General features: G+C 55.0%; 1 protein-coding gene across 1 annotated transcript in view; it reads left to right on the forward strand.

Moving 5' to 3' along the window:
- The window catches only part of SLC7A5 (solute carrier family 7 member 5), a 36,975-nt gene that overhangs the window by 13,993 nt on the left and 5,055 nt on the right, over positions 1-17,927 (forward strand). The window contains exons 2-8 of the mRNA XM_016197320.2: positions 506-631; positions 12,265-12,370; positions 12,966-13,010; positions 13,461-13,584; positions 14,965-15,068; positions 15,523-15,619; positions 17,042-17,191. Of these exons, the coding sequence (XP_016052806.2) occupies positions 506-631; positions 12,265-12,370; positions 12,966-13,010; positions 13,461-13,584; positions 14,965-15,068; positions 15,523-15,619; positions 17,042-17,191 (752 nt within the window). The remainder of the gene's footprint in view (positions 1-505; positions 632-12,264; positions 12,371-12,965; positions 13,011-13,460; positions 13,585-14,964; positions 15,069-15,522; positions 15,620-17,041; positions 17,192-17,927) is intronic.

A 17,927-nucleotide genomic window follows, 5' to 3' on the forward strand; every position in this document is an offset into this window, starting at 1 on the left:
TCTCCATCTCTGCTCCCATCCAGGTTGGGGGAAACCACCTGTGACTGGTGCAATTTTCAGTTTCGAGGTATGCCGTTACAACAGCTCTTATGTGGTTTCCTGTACCAGCTAGGACCACCTGAGCCAGGCTGCTTGCTGACGCTGGGGCTGTGACATACACCTTTAACCCCCATTTCAGCTGTCAGAATTGTGCCCTCATGGTTTCAGCGTTTGGCTTGACACGCAGATTTGTGCTAACAGGATACTTCACTGACCTGTTAACCCTGTGGGATTCTAGAAGATTCTCTCTGAAAAAAGGGTTTCCCACCTTCAAGAAGTTTATTACACTGTGTATGAACCTGATAAATCATGCTAAATGTTGAGTGGGTGCGAAAAAGTGAATGCAGTCCCCCTCCAAATAGCAGGTTTGTGACCCCACCAGAGGGGCTGGGTTCCTTCTCAGCCTCCCCGTCTCGCGTGCTGACCATCTGTCCGGTGGGACTCACTCACTGCTCTGTCTCCACAGTGCTTCTCACGGCCGTGAACTGTTACAGCGTGAAGGCTGCCACCCGGGTCCAGGATGCTTTCGCTGCTGCCAAACTCCTAGCACTGGCCTTGATCATTCTGCTGGGCTTCATCCAGATCGGGAAGGGTGAGTGCAGCCTCTGGGCCTTTACAGCTGTCCTATGAGGCCCTGCTGTGCCGGGGGGGTCCCCACTTGTGAATGCTTCCAGCCCCCAGATCCACCAGGTTCTCCAACACATCACTTCACCTGCTCTGCACCCTCACCCTTAATAGGGGGTCCCCTGCTCTGAATGCCCCCAGCCCGCTGGCATGATGGCATGAAGGGTATCATTTGAATTGGGGCACTGTGAGCTGGGTCACACCGTCCCAGGAGGGGCACTGACATTGAGTTAGAGAGACTAAAAATCACCCAACAAGTTAAATCTGTCCCAGAGTGGCAGGGAGAAATGGATTCTCCCTGTCCTCTGAACCCCGCTGTCCTACCACAGTCAGGGTTGGGTAGGATGGCTGATATGGGAGTTCTTAGAGAGAACTTAGCATTGGGCCTGGCACATCGTGAGCATGGCAGAGAGGAACTTGTTTTGTCTGCTGAGACAGATCTTGCACACAGGAAGCTACAGATTGCAGTTGCCCTGCAGGTAAATTGCAGCTGCCTTCCAGGGAATGATGTAGAACAGCCCAGTCCCCAGTAGGGCGCTCATGCCCATGGATGGCCCGACCCACCAGTGTCCACCATGCTGACCCCTCTCCTATGATCAGCACTTTGTTCCATCATCCGTGGGTCGACCACGCCATGGCATTTGGTGGCGGTGCATCCTCTTACTATTGATAGGCCTCGTTCCTTGCAAATGTGCTGTGATTTGCTATCATTCTATGAGCAAGGATGGGGTGGTCCCCCCCTTTCTGGCCACTATGGAAAATACTGTCAGGAACATTCCTGTAGATGTCTTTTGGTGAACAGAAGTGCTGGTTTCTCCTGGAGTGGGTGGACAGCAGGCCCAGGGTGGGCATTGGCTTAGAGTCCACAGATGAGTGATCCCACAGTGGCTGGTCCAAGGCAGGTTCTGAGAGCCCCTTCAGAGGAGGAGGTCACCATGAAGACACACACATAACAAGGCCCCCGCAGCCCTATGTATGGAAAGGGCAGGTGGCCACCAGGGCCTCACTTTACATCTGAGTGCTGTTAGAAAACTGGGGCCGCAGAGACCAGCCCTTGTGTCCCCTAGCTCACCAGGGACACTGCTACCTGATGCAGCTGGACCTGGCATCAGCTCAGAGTTCTGTCACTGGGAGAACCAGAACTTGGGCCACTTCCAAAATCCCGTGTAGGCACAGAGGTTGCACATCTATCTCATGTCAGTTCCCCTCCACTGTGAAGCCTCGTGCAGGCAGTGGCTGCTGTCTTGTCCTAGCCCATCCTCTCTCACACTTTGGAGCTGACTAGCTGTGAATTGTGTGATTGGGAAAACCCCTAAAGGCCCCATACCTGTGTCCTCGAGGCTTCTGCCTGTGATACCCAGAGATCTATCCTTGCAGTTGTGAACTTCCCTGATTCCTCCCACCCCCTGCTGGCCACAGGGGGCACTGCACTGTACAGGAATTGCATCCACAGACCATTAGACTGCAGGGATCATGCTAAGGATTCAGGACAATTGGGTGCACGTGGGGCCGCAGTGGATGCCACATTGCCTGCCCTCACTGGCCCTCTCTCGGGGTAGAGAGAAGCTCACAGTTCTGATGTACGCTGACCTAGTAAAGCGAAAGCAAGAATTCAGATCATTCAGGCAGACCATCTTTATAAAATATGTCAATATACACGAAACCTTTAGCATGGCACCTGGTGCCTAGTAAGAACCAGCTCCCACCTGATTTGCAGTCACTCTCTCTGGAAGGTAGCCTAGGTCGCTGCTTCAGGAGCTGGACCTCTTGGGAGCATGGGTCTGACCCAGTGATATCCTGCCCCCCGGGAAGTCCTGAACATTGCCTGTGGGTAAACCCACCAGGCAGGGCTGGGATGAGCCAGAATCTGCCTTTACTCCTGCTGCTGCTGCTTTGAGTGCTTCCACTGTACTTGAGAGCCTTCCTGGGACTTCAGGTTCCAGCATCTTCCTGAAGACAACACCATTTCTTACCCTTTATTTTTCAGGTCTCAGGGACGCTGGTTGGGGCTGGGTAATTTCCTGGCCTCATGGAGAGTGGTTAGGACAGATGGGTGGAAGAAAAAACTCCATCCCACACCCACCACTTTGTCCAGCTAGGAGATGGGTCATTTGATAGAAGCCTTGCTTGTGAAGGCATTTACTTGGCCGGTATTAGATACAGACAGATGAAGAATGTGGGGGGGAACCTCACTTGTAAAAACAAATTTCAGTAGGGAGAGCAAAGAGCTTTTGTTCAGCCTGAATACATAATGTGTTTATAATTCTGTTGCTGTTGCAAACATCCATCCCCCCCACCCGCCTGAAGCAGTTCCTTTCTGAACTCGGGATACAGTGCAACGTCGGCAAAATTCCTGTCTCCTGGTTTTCTTTAAGAGATTTGCTTTGTTCCCAGATGAATGCCTTCCTTTCTAGAGGACACATTGTTGAAAATGTTGACCCCTTTCTCCCACAACATTTGTCTGACTCTGTTTCCCCCTTGGGCAGCGTGCCCGATCCCCGTGGATCCCCGTGCTGCTGGAAGGAGGGCTGAATCCTCTGGCAGGGGCTCAGCTCAGTGTGCTCAGATTGGCCACTGGCCATCCTGCGCCTGTAGAATGCGACCTGCTGGCGACCAGCATGAAAGCAGTCTTCTTCCTTGGCCTGCCTGGCACCCAGGTGGGCCCAGGGCTGCAGAAGGGGCTCAGGCACGGGGCCCTGCCGACCCAGGTTCAAGTCCAGCTGGCTGTTTGTTAGCCCCAGGCCTCTGTTGGCTTTGTTGCCTTGTCGCCATAAGACCGGTGAGCAATTCTGCCGTCGTTCTCAGTAGAACCTCCTGAGGCTCCAGGTGCGGCTCTGTGCAGAGACCCAGTGAGGACATGGCCCTGCAGCCCAACACTCACTCTGTGGTTCAGGGACATCAGACACACAAAAACTGGAAAACAGCAGACGGGCTGATAGGGCTCCAGCCTAGACCAGGAAGGCCCTTCTGAGGTGTGGCTGAAGGCACCAAGTGTGACAAAGGGACTGCTCTTCAGGGCCCCAGGGCTGAGATTTGAGTGTGGGAGGAGCTCAGACTACCCTTATGGCTGGGTATGCAGGACCTGGCACCATCTAAGGTGCCTGGATTGACTCCTAGCCTTTTCAGAAGGGGAAACTGAGCTCAGGTGGGCATTTCAGATCCGGGTGGCTGGAGTAGCTATCTCAGGAAGTGTGGGTTGGAGCGGCTTGGCGTGGGGTGTCCACAGAGAGGTGGACAGGGTAGGCAGAGGGCACTTTGTGGCTCAGGACGTACCTGCCAGCCACCTCCACCTGCTTTTGCTCTTTTTCTTTTGTCTGTCAGCCTCTTACCTACGACACCCTACAAGGTCCACAGCCCCAAGGTCAGGCTGTTCCCAAAGCTGAGCAGTGTTTCTGTGGCTGGAGGGTGAGAGTGGAGTATGCGGAAGGCTCATCCCTCATGCCCAGGTCCTTTCCAGAGGACACACAATGGGACCCTTGTGGTTTTGCTTGGGCTGCGGCATCTGGTGGGAGGACACTTCGTGTCTCCTTGAGCAGTTATACAACAGATTGTGTAGATGTGCAGATAAAAGTTCCCACAAAAACACTTTCTTCCTCTCCCACATTGCATCTGAGCAGGATGCCCTCCGCTGGGAGGTGACAGGAGGAGACGTGTCCCCTACACCAGGGCCTGGCACTCCAGCCTCCACAGCAGCTCACACGAGCTCACCCAGCCGCTAGGACATTGTCCCCAAGCGCCAGGAGACCAGGTGTGGTTCGCACTGGGAAAAGAGGCACTTAGACTCTGAGCTGATTATCTCCCATGTCCATTACTGTCCCAAAGTTACTGGGGGGAATGGAGGGTCGAGAAAACATTGGAGATTCTGCTGGCCAGAAGGAGCAGCCTTGCAGTGGAGAAGGCCCAGGCACGCCTGTGAATTGGACAATATGCTCCCAGCACGCCTGTGAATTGGACAATATGCTCCCAGGGCTAGAGACTGGTGTTTGAGTCATTTTACAGTTTGAATGAGATTCTTAGGTTATTGAATCAGGGCTCAGAAGCAGTGGCCTGTCCAGTCCCCCGTAGCACTGTCAGTGACCCCACATGGCCGGTAATGGTTGGCACCGTGTGCGGGGACATGAGCTCCCTTAGAAGAAGGCCCCCGTCTGTCCTACCCAAGAGCGCAGCGTCGGGCTGCACAGGGGAGGTGGTGGGAAAGGCCCACGCAAACAGGCCAGGAGATCTGGAATGGCTAGGCAGGGGCAGGGAGGAAACACTAGTCTTGGGAGAGGGTCTGGGTCTTGAGAGACCTCTCCCCTTGGGCAGGTCCCTTTGTTTACAGGAGCCTCAGCTTCCTTGTCTGTGAAATGGCAGCACTAGCAACAGCAACCCCAGGGCCATCGGGGCCATCTCTTGGTGTTGTGAGATGTTGCCAGGCACCTCAGGTGGCCAGTGAAAAGGGCTACTCTCCCTCGCAGGGAGAAGATCAGCATATGAAGCGCTCCCAGGTCCCACCTCCCGCTTAGGGAGGACTTGAGGGCACCAGTCACAGAATCCATCTCTGGGATCAAGGTCACTCTGAGACTGCAGGACACTGTAACAGGGGTGGGGCAAAGGGCTAGGGTTCTGCTCTACGAACCAGTCACCTGTGTCCCAGGAGACTGGGATGGGGCCTCAAGGCCCCTCCCCCACTGCAGGCCAGTCTGCCCCTCTTGAAATGCCCACAGTGGCAGTCACACGGCAGATATGGGACCCCCCCCCGGCCGCTGTGGAAGAACTTGTGGTGAGGGGGAGGGTTGGTTGCTTTTCCTGTGGGTGTTCTTTGATAATTTTTAATTGAGTCCTTTCATGGGGCCTGCACGGCTCCGTGCTAATTCAGCATCCAGTATCATACCAGATTTGCAGTCACATGCTTTGCGTGCTGCCCTCCGGGATGAAATCAAAGGCCTGGAAGTTGGGCTCTTTCCCACTGCCGCCCTCAGCTCACCGTGCCCTTGGCAGTCAGCAGCACGGACAGAGTGTGGGGCTAGAGCTGCAGCAAGAATGGGGGTACAGCCACAGAGCCCCTTGCTAGCATGGTTAGTTCTCAGGGGTCTCTGAACCCTGTGCAGTCAGAAGAGGGTCCTTTCTAACCAGAATTTGAGGCTTGAAGCTGATCCTGAGGCCAAGGAGCCGGCTCTACCAAGAGTTTAAGACTACGCCATGGATGGGCGGTGGGCCGTGGATGAACACTGTCCTCCTCTCGGCTGCCCCCAAACCCAGATTCCTGCCACATCACTGTTCCCAGACGTCAGGCAGAGCCAAAGTAGAACAGGCACTGGATTCAGTCGCTCAGCCCAGCGGGGGGAGACGGATGGGAAAATGGAAGCCTCAGTGAGCCGGCCGTGGGGTGTGGACCCTCCAAGTGTACTGGGTGTCTGTACTTTCTCTCTGAGCCCTCTCAGGGCACACAGATCTGACTAACCAGATGGGACTCAGCCCACTTTATAGAGCATGATCCTGAGGCAAAGCACCTGCTCACTTGGCCTATGATTGCAAAGCGAGACCCAAGGCCACGGCTGTTCTACCACGTCCCTACCGTGTCCGTGAGGCACAGAGTAGAATCCAGGAGGTCTGACCGGAATGGAGTGAGGCCTGGTTGGTCTCTGTCTGCAGGGAGTGTTAGGGCTGCCGTAGCAAATGACACAAACTGGGGGGCTCAAAACAACACATTTATCCTCACAGTTCTGGAGATCAGGGCCATTGCTCCCTCTGAAACCTGTAGAGGAGGATCCTTCCTCATCTCTTCCAGCTTCTGGTGGTTCCCTGGCTTGTGGCATCATCACTCATCTCTGCCTTCATCCTCATGTGGCCTCTGCCTGTTTCCCTCCTTTTCTGTGCCTTTTAATGACACTTTCATGGGATTTCAGCCCCACCATGACCTATGGTGTCATCTTGAAATTTTTACGTTAATTACATTTGCAAAGAGCCTTTTCCAGAAGAGTAACATTCCGAGGTTCCACATGGACATGAATTCTGGGGGACCCTTTTCAGCACACTCCATGATGTAAATGGCCATCGTGTGTGACCCCAGAGGATAAAAGTGGGACTGAAGGCTGAAGGTTCCAGTGGTGGACGCTTCCTCAGTTAGGGGAATGACTTTCTCATAGTCAGCGTCTCGAGTCCCCATCCTAGGAGGGCTGCCAATCGGCTGGCTGAGCCGTCACCCCCCTCAGGCTGTCACAGGAGGGAAAGCACTGGGGGGGTGGGGGCCTGAGGCTCTGGACATCCATCCCCAGATTGCGGATGTTGACCAGCAGTATGTGGGCTTCCCATGCCTGGGGCCCAGGCAAATCCCTGCCAAGCATTTGGCCAGTCCTTCCCCAAGGCACAGAGGCCCGGCCAGGCCTCAAGGGATTCAGGAATCCTGGGGAGCTCTTTGTCCTCTGGATCAGGAATCGGGTGGATCCTGGTCCTGTCCCTATATGCACATGGCTGTGGGTGCCCTTCCCCTGCTTCTGCTATTGAGGAAGCTTCTCTCTGAGGGTGGGAATTTACCTCCATTCCTGGGTCAGTGATGGTTCCCGTAGCTGTGTCTGCGTGTTACAGTAATTTGGTTTTCTCCGAAATCAGCTCCCCAGGGCCTTTCGAACGCTCCCACCCCAATTACTCCGGTTCTCTAGGGGATCCTGGCAGCCGGGAGGCCAACATCGCCTGGTTCCCAGGGCAGCCTGTGACGTTGCAACTTGCAAAGAGCCCTGTATCTGGCCGTGTGCTAGTTTTCTCATTCCTGGCGGTCCTCCCAGGAGGTGCTGTTAAGGGCTGCAGTTTAGGACAAGAGAAGGCAGGCGAGGTGCAAGGCCTTCCGGGGTGGGGAGTGCAAGTTACAGGCGGCTCTGAGGCTGCAGAAAAGCCCCAGAAAAGGGGCGGTGGCACAGGGGACTCTGTAGTGTGACAGGAGCCATCAGCATCACACTGTGGGGCCCTGGGGCTCCCATACCCCTGCCCCTGGTCCCTGTGGGAGGTCCTGCACTGCTGCTGTCCCTGCCTTCCCTTTGGACGGCAGGAGGGGGGCATGAGGCTAGAGCTTGAGTGGGGGAACTGTGCAGTCATTCATCTGTGTTTGCCTGTGCCTGGAGCTCTATGTTGAAACAAGGATCGTGCCCCACTTTGGGGCCCATGGGAAAGAGGACTGGAAACAGTTAGTGGATCAACTCTGGCTTGGGGAGTGGTGGCACGTGGCATCTGTCATCCACCGCCCAGAGTAGGGTCTCAGCCCAGCACTCTTGCCTTCTGGGATCATCTGCTGTGGGGCCACCCTGCGCATTGTAAAATGTTGAGCTTGTAAAATGTTGAGCGGCACTCCTAGCTTCCCACTAGAAGACCCCCACCCCAGTGTGACAATCCCTAGTCTCTCCAGACGTCACTGCACATGCCCTGGTTGCTGGGGTTGTTGGGCAGTTGAAAGCCACTGCGTAGAGTCCAGAGTCTGCCCTCCCCCTGGGAAGGCGCCCTGTCTCCCACCTCTCCTCCGTGGGGGCTGCTGGGCACTGCTAATGCACATCGTTAAATGGAGGTGTGGCTGCCTCGCTCGCTTCTTGCTCCCCTAGGGACAGGCAGGCAGTTCTCCGGCCCAAAGGCGAGAGCAGGCAGAGCCACTGCTCCAGAGCCATCACCCCTGAGCTCCTTCAGGCAGTGCCAGCCCTGCGAGGGCCAGCCCTGGGAGCGCCGCTGCAGCGCCAGCAGACCTGGCGCCCTCTCCGTGGCGCCCATTGAGAGGGGGCAGCACGCTCAGCCAGCATTTGGTCAGGTGCCCAGTGGAGCTGTAGGTCTCTTATTTGGGCCAGAATCCAGCACAGACAGGCTGAGCAAACCCAGGAGCTCTGCCACTGGTGCACATGTGTGCTGGCTGCTCTCAGATCACTCCCTCTGTCCCTGGTCCTCAGTGGGGTACACTGTGCCTGTGCAAGGTGGGAAACAGTGAGGTGACAGGGCAGGGGGACAGCTCAGGGGAACTTGCAGCGGGTCAGTTGGGGTCCAAAGCTGACTCCTTGACTGAGCTTTGCTAGCCCTCCCCTACCCCACCTCATCCCACCTCACCCTACCCCTTGCCGAGAGAGAAGTGGGAGGTCTGCCTGCTAAGCTCAAGGTTGGGGGGACTGTAGGTACTGGACATCTGTTTTTCTCCAAGGGACTTTGGGAGTGAGGCTCTGGACAACCAAGGGAGGTCCCAGCAGGTTGCCCCAGCCACACCTGTCCTAGGAATTTTCAGAGGCTACAAAATTGAGCTGTAAATCCTAGGAAATACCATTCCACAGCAGGAATTCTTGTCCCCAGCATGACTGCCTTAAGGAGATGACTGCATTTACCTGTCAGAACTCTGAGTTGGTGATCCCTTGATGAAAACATCGAAGCCACCCTGCCTGGGGGCTGAAAACATTCAATCTTACCTGAAAGCCCCAGGCTGTATTTCAAGCCTTGAATTTTACCCTTAGTAACTGTGGCAGCCATCCCTCTGTGTAGCAGTGTCTCCAACCCACGTATGCACATTCCTGCACACACGCGCAGTGTTATTAATTCAGGATCGAGCTTGAGGTGGAAGCCAGTTTTCACAACTGCACCAAAATCTGTATCCCAGCATATGGGAAAAGAAATACCCAATCTGAATAATAAGTAGGAGGTATAAAAGTATATCCTAATAGGAAAATGGGGCAGATGACTGAGAAAATTATAAATTCAAGGCAAGCCTGTGGACTTGTAAGGAACCTTTATCATGAAAAACCTTGACTGTTCCAGAAGTAGTTCTAAGACCCTGACCTAACAGCACCCTACTGGGGAGTTGGGAATGGGATATGTAATCCTTTGGAGATCTAGGCTAGCAGGAGCAGTCCTGGGCAGCTCCTTCAGGCTCTAGGAGCACCAGGAGCATCGTGGGTTGGCGTGGCCTTCCAGCTCATGCATGTGGTACCCGGAGGTGTGACACATCACCTGGCCCACATTCACAGGCACTGTCATCATGATCCAAGACCAACTACATACCAGTAGGTTCCCACAGCCCTAGCCAGGAGGCTTGACCCCCTTCTCCCCCCAGTTTCCCTGACTGTGGGACAGATGCTCCTCCCTCTCCACGGAAGTATGTGGGCAAGGCCCTGGGTCAGGCAGGGCTCTGCAGATGCAAAGGAATTTACATTCCAGAACATACCATGGGAGAGCAGCTCTCCTAAGGTGATCTTGAAGAGTACACTGTCCTGAGCTGGCTCTAAGCATTGCCCTGCCCCCCATCCGGCCTGCTGACCACCCCATGACCAGACAGTCCTAAGGTCAGGCCTCCCAAGACAGATCCTGTGCAGGCGGTTCGAGGGGTGAGGTGCCAACTACCCTGGAGCCTATTCTGGTCATAAGACCATGGCCTCGTGGGCAGGTTGAGGGGAGCTTGTGGATCCCATGTTCATCCCCCACCTCAGGGAGATCAAAGACCTCAGCATACCTGCAGGGTTAGGACAAATAAGCTCCAGGACAGAATTCAGTGTCCAGGATAAGATGGACCCATAGACAAGGACTCCCCTCCCCCCCGCCCCAACACTGCAGTGTTTGCCGTAGGAAATCTGGCGCTGCTTTGAAGTGCAGGCTTCAGTTAGGTAAAGTGACAGGTTTTATGGGAACCTCCCTTTCACAGGTCTCTTTGCAAACCTCACATGCTGTCACTCTGTCCTGTTTCCAGGGTGACTGAGGCTGTCACCTTCATGGAAGACATAGGCTCCCTTGGAGACCTTGGGCCCCCATGGGGTCCCCTCAACCCCCTGCCCCACCAGGGACCTGCTGACCCACTGGCCAATGGTGACATTGATCCATGTATCAGCCCTGGAGCCATGGCCCATGTTGGCCCCTGGGATGTGGGCAGCAGCTTCTCAGCAGAATGGGGGCACAGTCCCTCACACATGGAGCCACAAGACTTGGTTAGAAATGGTCCCCAAGCTAACAAACTGTCTGCACCTGACCAAGAGTTCAACTCCTCCAATGTCAGGTGGGCAGGAGGTGACTGGGTGCCTCCGGTCCCTTTGTTGGTGCCTTTGCTATTGTTTGAAGCCCTCCTGTGAGGTACATGTCTGTGCCACGTCCACCCCCAGAGCCAGGGGAGCCAGGAACTAAAAACCCGTGAGCCAGGTGACCCTCATCACTGGGGAGCGGAGAGCTATCCACCTGACTCCTGGCATGTGTCTGCTGGCACCTGCTGATGGGCTGGCCCCTCCTCACAGAGTGAGTCTTTCCGGTCCTAAGTGTTTCTGGATCATTTTACAGATGATAGAACTAACTGAGCCTCAGAAAGGGCCACAAACTTTCCTAGTAGCTAGGGACCTTTCTGAGGCACCCACATTTCACGGTGTCTACCATACTGGGCTGAATGGTTAACCCCAAAATACATGTCCAGTGGAACCTGTGAATGTGCCCTTATTTGGAAAAAAGGTCTCAGATGTAATCAAAGTAAGGATCAAGATGAGACCATCCTGGATTAGGGTGGGCCCTAAATCCAACGAATATCCTTATAAGAAACAGAAGAGGAGACACAAGGAGATGGCCATGTGAGGAAAAAGGCAGAGACTGGAGCGATGCAGCCACAAGCCAAGGGCGCCTGGAGCCCCTAGGAGCTGGAAGAGGCGGGGAGGATCCTCCCCAGAGCCTCTAGAGAGAGTGTGGCCGTGTGATACCTGGATTTTGGACTTCTGGTCTCCAGAACTGGAAGAGAAGAAGCCTCTGTTGCCTGAGCCTCAGTCTTGTGGTCATCTGTTAGGGCAGCCCCAGGATACTCACATGCGGGCCTCACAGAGGTCACATGTGGTCAGCAGAGAAGCGGACTGCCGTCCAGACCCCACCCTGTTATATCCAAGAGCCCAGTGCTTTGTTCATCTGGATTGAGGACCAAGGCTGAAACCCACCCTGCTCACCCTCCCCCGACACCTGTCTAGCAGGCGCTCACAGTGCACCATCCTGGGCAAGGGAGTTTCCTGGCATCAGGGTGCCATCAGCCAGAACCATCCTCTTGTTCAGCTCAGTCCCTTCCGTGTTCCAGGGTCTAAGTCATTTCCAGGTCATGTGCTCAGCGGCCACGAGGAGGTAGCATTCACGAGTTCCATCGCACACACGAGCAGCCCGGTATGAGTTTGGCAGCTCTTGATTCTCTGGGCACAAAGGGCTAGAGTGAAGCTCAAACCCAGGTCCCCCTGACCTTTGTGGCTCACGTCATGGGGTCTGCGGGGACCATGCTCTGAGGTGACCAGGGCTGATCGGCCCTTCCCTCCTGGCACGTCCCTGCATCTGCCTGGGCTGCTGGCATTCGGAATGGCCAAGGGTCTACAGAGCTGCCATCCCCCTGCCAGCTGAACGGGGGCCCCTTGAAGGCCACATTCCTCTAGGTCACAGCAAGATCGTGCTCACCTTGCCTGCACTCCGGCCCCAGGGTAAGTCAGGAACGTGTGCGTCGGTGGTGCAGCAGGTGCATCTCATTGGTCACGGTGGAAAGCTTCCATCCCAGGAGTTTCGTGTATTACTGTAGTTTGCTCCAGGAACTTTCTGGAACTTGCGGCATGACCCCTGTGTAGCACTCTCTAATGCAACACACCTTTCTGTCTGTTTGGCCTTTGCCAGGTGATGTGTCCAATCTGGATCCCAAGTTCTCATTTGAAGGCACGAAACTAGACGTGGGGAACATAGTGTTGGCGTTGTACAGCGGCCTCTTTGCGTATGGCGGATGGTACGTTCCAGAATGCCTGGGCCTCTGGGCCTTGGGCCACACGGAGCAGGCCCTGAGGTGTCCAGAAACCCGAATCTCTCAGTCACCCAAGGGCAGCTTTAGAGAGTGGCGGGAAACCCTCTCAGAGCCGCCTGCGCCCGACGCATCCCGAAAAGCACGGAGAGGACAACGCAGCAGCCCTGGCGCTTTTTCCCAGTGTCTTGGCTCCTGAGAAGGCGGCCCTGTAGACAAACTTTTGCTGAGGGGGAGTGAAGCACTTGACTTCGAAAGGCTGGGCCTGGTGGTTCTCCTACTCTTCCTCACCAGGAGCAGGATGCCTGCCTGCAGCTTTCCCCCCACGCTTTCTGCCCTGCCGGGCCACAAGAGTGGCTGCCGTGTGGCGGGGGAGGGGTGAAGGTGCTGGAAGGCAGGTCAGCGAGAGGATAGGGCCGTTTGAGGGGGCCGGGCCTGCTGGGGTTAGGATTTTTCCCAAGGGAGCAGGATTGCGCCCTTTCCCCTCTCCACTGGCCCTGGGTTTTCATGGAATCTGTGTTCTTTTTCCCCCCTAATGAATGTGGAAAGAATGTATAATTAAACTCTGCTCTCTAAATTCTAGGAATTACTTGAATTTTGTCACAGAGGAGATGATCAACCCCTATAGGTATGTGTGTGAAGAGAGATTTTTTTATTTTATTTTAATATGGGAGAAGGGAAGAGGCTGGTTCTGCCTCAGACTTCATCCATGGGCCCAGCCCAATCTCAGGTGAAATCAATGAGGGGCCTTTCAGGAGGGGCCTTGGGGTTAGGATCATGCTGGGGTGAAGGTGTGACCTCGAACAAGATTCCCTCCCAGAATAAGCAGGAATGCCCGTTTGCCAGATGGGAGCTGAGGCCGGCGGGGTCGAGTCACTAGCCCAGGTTCACAAAGCTGCCCAACCCCAGGTGCCAGCTTCCAGCGGGTGACCAGAGCTAGTGAGCGGTGCTGGTAGCAGTCTCTCTGCTCACCACTTCCCCGCACAGTGAGGCTCAGGGCCAGGTCTGTGGGTTGGCGAGCCGTCGGGGTGATTCCAGCAGGAGCTGCACTTTGATGATGCCCTTTCATTCCTTCCAGAAACCTGCCTCTGGCTATTATCATCTCCCTCCCCATAGTCACCCTGGTGTACGTGCTGACAAACCTGGCCTACTTCACTACACTGTCCACCGAGCAGATGCTGACGTCAGAGGCGGTCGCCGTGGTAAGATGCCACCTGCCGGGGTTTGCCCAGGTTGCAGAGGACTTTGAAAGTGCTGATGCCCAGGCCACACCCTGGGCCAGTTTTAGATCAGCATGTCTGCGGTGGTCCTGGCCTGAGTCATTTTTTTAAATCAGGTATGGAGGGGTGGAGTCCATCATGGTGATTTGGAAGGTCCAGTCCCCAGTAAGTGAGGTCTGCAACCCAGAGCACAGGGATCAAAGGGATCCTCACCCACCTCTTCCTGGGTATTTTTTTCTCTTTAGCACTTACCAGTAGTTGAGTACAGTTTCATATTAAGTTGCTCACTGTCTGTCTCCCCCACTGGTGTGTGGGCCCAGGAGGGCAGGGGTTTCTGATTTGTTCAGTGCTGAACCTTCAGCGCTTAAAATTGTGCCTGTTGCATGGCCGTGCTCACTCAGTACAGATCTGCTGAATGAATCAACAAACAGCTCCAAGCAGTAGGTACAATGAGGATCATTCCCATTACACAGAGGGTGAAACTGAGGCACTGAGAAGTGGAATCACTTATCCAAGGTCACATACCTAGTAAGTGGCAGGGCCAATATTTGAGCCCAGGCAGACTCACTGGGGAACCTGCACTCTTACCCACTGCAAATCACCCCGTGCTGGGGCAAGAAGTGAGTGAGCTCCTTGGAGCCCCACCCCATCCATGGCTCTGGGAGGAAGGAATTTGGTGGCCTTCTACCCACTGCCCACATACATCCTGAGCCACCTCTGCTGGGCATTCTGGACACGGGGTTCAGAGGAGGGAGAGCAACATCCCCAGGCCCCCTGGTGGCAGCAGCTGAGTGCCTTGTCCACCTCACAAACCAAATACAGTGGGGCCCTAAGTAGAACCAGCGGGCTTTTGAATGCATCCTATAGGCTCACTTCTCATAGTGTCCTCACCAGCAATTTTAGCAGTTGAGGGTCGACACCCACCCATTCCACCTTCTAAATAATGCCTCACCGAGCTCTGCTCTGGGTCGGGCAATGGGGACCCAGCCAGAGACAAAGCAAAAAGTGTTCCCTTGTGGAGCAGCCGTGTGGATTGGGAGAAAGACCGGGCAACTGGTCAACCTGATGTAATGCTGGGGTGAGGAGTGCCCAAGGAAAGTGCCAGTGTGTGGGGCTAAGACTAAGGCTCCAATGCTGTTCTAAAGAAGACCCTGTCCCTGGGACAGCCCCCCACAGTCCAGACCCCAAGGAGTTGCTTGTGTGCGGGATCCTTGTGAGGAGTGTGCAGGAGGGCTTGCACACAAGTGGGCTGGGCCTGGGCCCGGCTGGGCTGTGAGCACGGCGTCCTGTCTGGGTGGAGAAGTCGGGGCCGTGTGCTGGTGTCATGGGGCACGAGCTCACTCATGCTCGGCATCTGTCTAGGACTTTGGGAACTATCACCTGGGCGTCATGTCCTGGATCATCCCCGTCTTTGTGGGCCTGTCCTGCTTCGGCTCTGTCAACGGGTCCCTCTTCACGTCCTCCAGGTGAGCCCACCCAGGACCGCCCTCCCACACTCAGGCTCTGTGGGAACCAGGGCAGGACCGGAGGGAGGCTGAGCTGGGGGGCCAGCGCTGCATGCTGCTTTTTAACGCGAGCTTCAAAAGTTGTGTGTTTTTTGTTACGTTGAGTAATATATAGCTGTCAAAATGTTGAAGTAATACAGAAATAAAGGAACCAATGACTCTCCCTTACCCAGAAGTGACGCACACAACTGCTGGGTCCTTCTAGACTCTCTCATGGGTTCATTGTGTACCCTGCCCAGGGGGAGGGGGACTGGAGGTGAGCAAGGCCCCTAGTTTTCCCCACTGCCAGCTGAGTCGGTCAGGGACACCAAGAGGCCCCCGTCAGGGAGCGCAGCCCTCAGGCACAGGCTCTCTACTCCCTGCCCTGCCTGGGTTGCTCGGGGGTGAGGCTGACCACCTGTTTTTCTGTCCACAGATTGTTCTTTGTGGGGTCCAGGGAGGGCCACCTGCCCTCTGTACTCTCCATGATCCACCCGCGGCTCCTGACGCCCATGCCCTCCCTCCTGTTCACAGTAAGCTGGCGGCACCGTTGGATGCTCCCCATCCCTGGGAGGATTGCAGGCAGATTAAAGTGCAAGACTGGGGTGTCCCTCAGATATTATCTCGGGAGCCCCCAGCAGCAGCAAGGAGATCAGGGTGGGGGGTGAGGCCGCAGGGTCCATCTGCACGACGCCCTCCCAGCTTTGCCTGATGTCAGCTAGACAGCAGACCAAGGGGGAGACCGAGATGCAGATAAGTTAGCAGAGTGTTTCCTTGTATTGTGCTCTTCGCTGCATGCTCCACTGAACAAGGGCACTGGGTTGTTTGTTTTTTTTTAAGTTTTTAATTCCAAAAATAATACACAGTAGTTATAAAACAACTTCAAACAGTCCAGCATGTGTGAAGCAGAAGCTCTTTTCTCCCAGGGAGCTGTGGTCTACAGGCGGCTTCACGTGCTCCGTGCTTCCAGTGCCCTGTGGCCTGTTAACAGATGTGTGACGTGCACGCACAGTGTTTGTATGTTTTAGTGAGATCACACTGTGTGCATTTTTCTTCAGCTTGTCTTAGTCTTTCCATGCCAGGACACACGATTTTATTAGTTCCCTGTTGCTATATAACCAATCACCCAAAAACTTAGTGGCCTAAATGGAAAGCATTCATTGTCTCTTGGTTTCTGTGAGTCAGTAACAGGGGGCAGCTTAGCTGGGTGGCCTTGGTTCAGGGTCCTTCGCGACGTGGTAACAAGATGGTGATCAGTGCTGCTGTCCCATCTGAAGCTGCTTCCAGGATGGCCCCTCACGTGACGTGGCTGTGGGCAGGAGGCCTCAGTTGCTTTGGATGTGGACTTGTCCACAGGGCAACAAGGCAGCTGGCTGTCCCCAGGGCGAGGGAGCCAAGAGGAAGAGCATGGAGAAAGCCACCAAGTGTCTGATGTAGCCTCAGGAGTCACACTTGTCATTTCTGTCTTGTTCTATTTGTTAGGAGTGAGTCAGTAAGCATAGCCCAACTCAAGGAGAGGGCTTAGCTCCACCTCATAAAGGGAGAAGTACCAGATGATACTGGGACACATTTAAAACCATACAGAGCCCGAGCTCAGTTTTGAAACTCCTCTGTGGTATCCAGTGGCCTGGGGGGGTCTGTAGCTGATTTAAATGAGCCCCGGGGTTGGTACTTAGCATGGTTCCCAGTCATTGCTCTTACAAGTAATGCTGCATTGAGGGTTGGGTTTAAGCGTCTGTTTCGTTCCTGCTCTCAGTGGGGCCTTTGCTTTCTGAGAACTCATGTGTTGCCCAAACTAGGTCTTCCTTTAAAGCAAGAGTGCACAAGTGCTGTCAGCCCCCTGCAGACAAATCCCAGCATCGGGGTGGCCTCTGTCATGCAGGCCATCCTGTTCCTGGCTCTGGCTCTGGCCCAGCCCAGCAAGGCCTCATGCTGCCCTGTGTTTCTACTTGCAGTGCCTCATGACCCTGCTATACGCCTTCTCCAATGATATCTTCTCCGTCATCAACTTCTTCAGCTTCTTCAACTGGCTGTGTGTGGCCCTGGCCATCATTGGGATGCTGTGGCTCCGCTACAAGAAGCCTGAGCTGGAGCGGCCCATCAAGGTGAGGGCCCAGCCATTGCGGGCAGCCCCAGGTCTGGCACACACCCAGGGCCGGCTGGGGGCTCGGTGTTTTATGTGCTGGAGAAACAGGGTTCCAAGTGTCCCTGGGGGCCCTGTATGGGGAGCCAGCTCTGCACAGCTTCTTGGTTCTGCCCCTTCCGGCATGTGCCTGGGAAAGCTACCATCCCTCTTTGAGTTGCCATTTCCCCCGCCCCTCTGAACCAGGGGTCGAGATGCCTCCTGTCGAGAGTTTCAGTGCGATTCTACCAAGATGAACGTGTGATTGCTTCTAAACTCAACAAACGTGGAGGGTAGTTAACTCAGCTGATAACTGTATACTGGGAACCTTTTGAGTACCTACCAAGAGGGTGATTCCAGGTTCTGGGGTTCATCAAAGGAAAAAAATGGACTCCCCCCAAATTCCTGTCCTCCTAGAGCTTATATTCTAACAAGAGGGAGAAGCAATAAATACGAAGCCTACAGTGCCCAGTGGTCGGGTGATGAGGCACGCAGGGTGAGGGGCCTTCCTGGCCTGGATGGCTGGGTGGTCCTGAAAAGATGCCACGTGGGCAGAGATGTAGAGGCCATGAATGTTCAGAGTGCCTAGGGTGTGAGGGGGAGACTGTGTGGAGTGGGTAGGAGGTGACGTCTGAGCCCGCAGGGCATAGACACAGCCAGACGGGCTCTGCCTCATTGGAGAGGAGTTTAAGCATTAGACTGCCTGGTGCACCTGCCCT

The sequence above is a fragment of the Miniopterus natalensis genome, chromosome 18, assembly GCF_054644295.1.
Source record: "Miniopterus natalensis isolate mMinNat1 chromosome 18, mMinNat1.hap1, whole genome shotgun sequence".
Taxonomy (NCBI): domain Eukaryota; kingdom Metazoa; phylum Chordata; class Mammalia; order Chiroptera; family Miniopteridae; genus Miniopterus; species Miniopterus natalensis.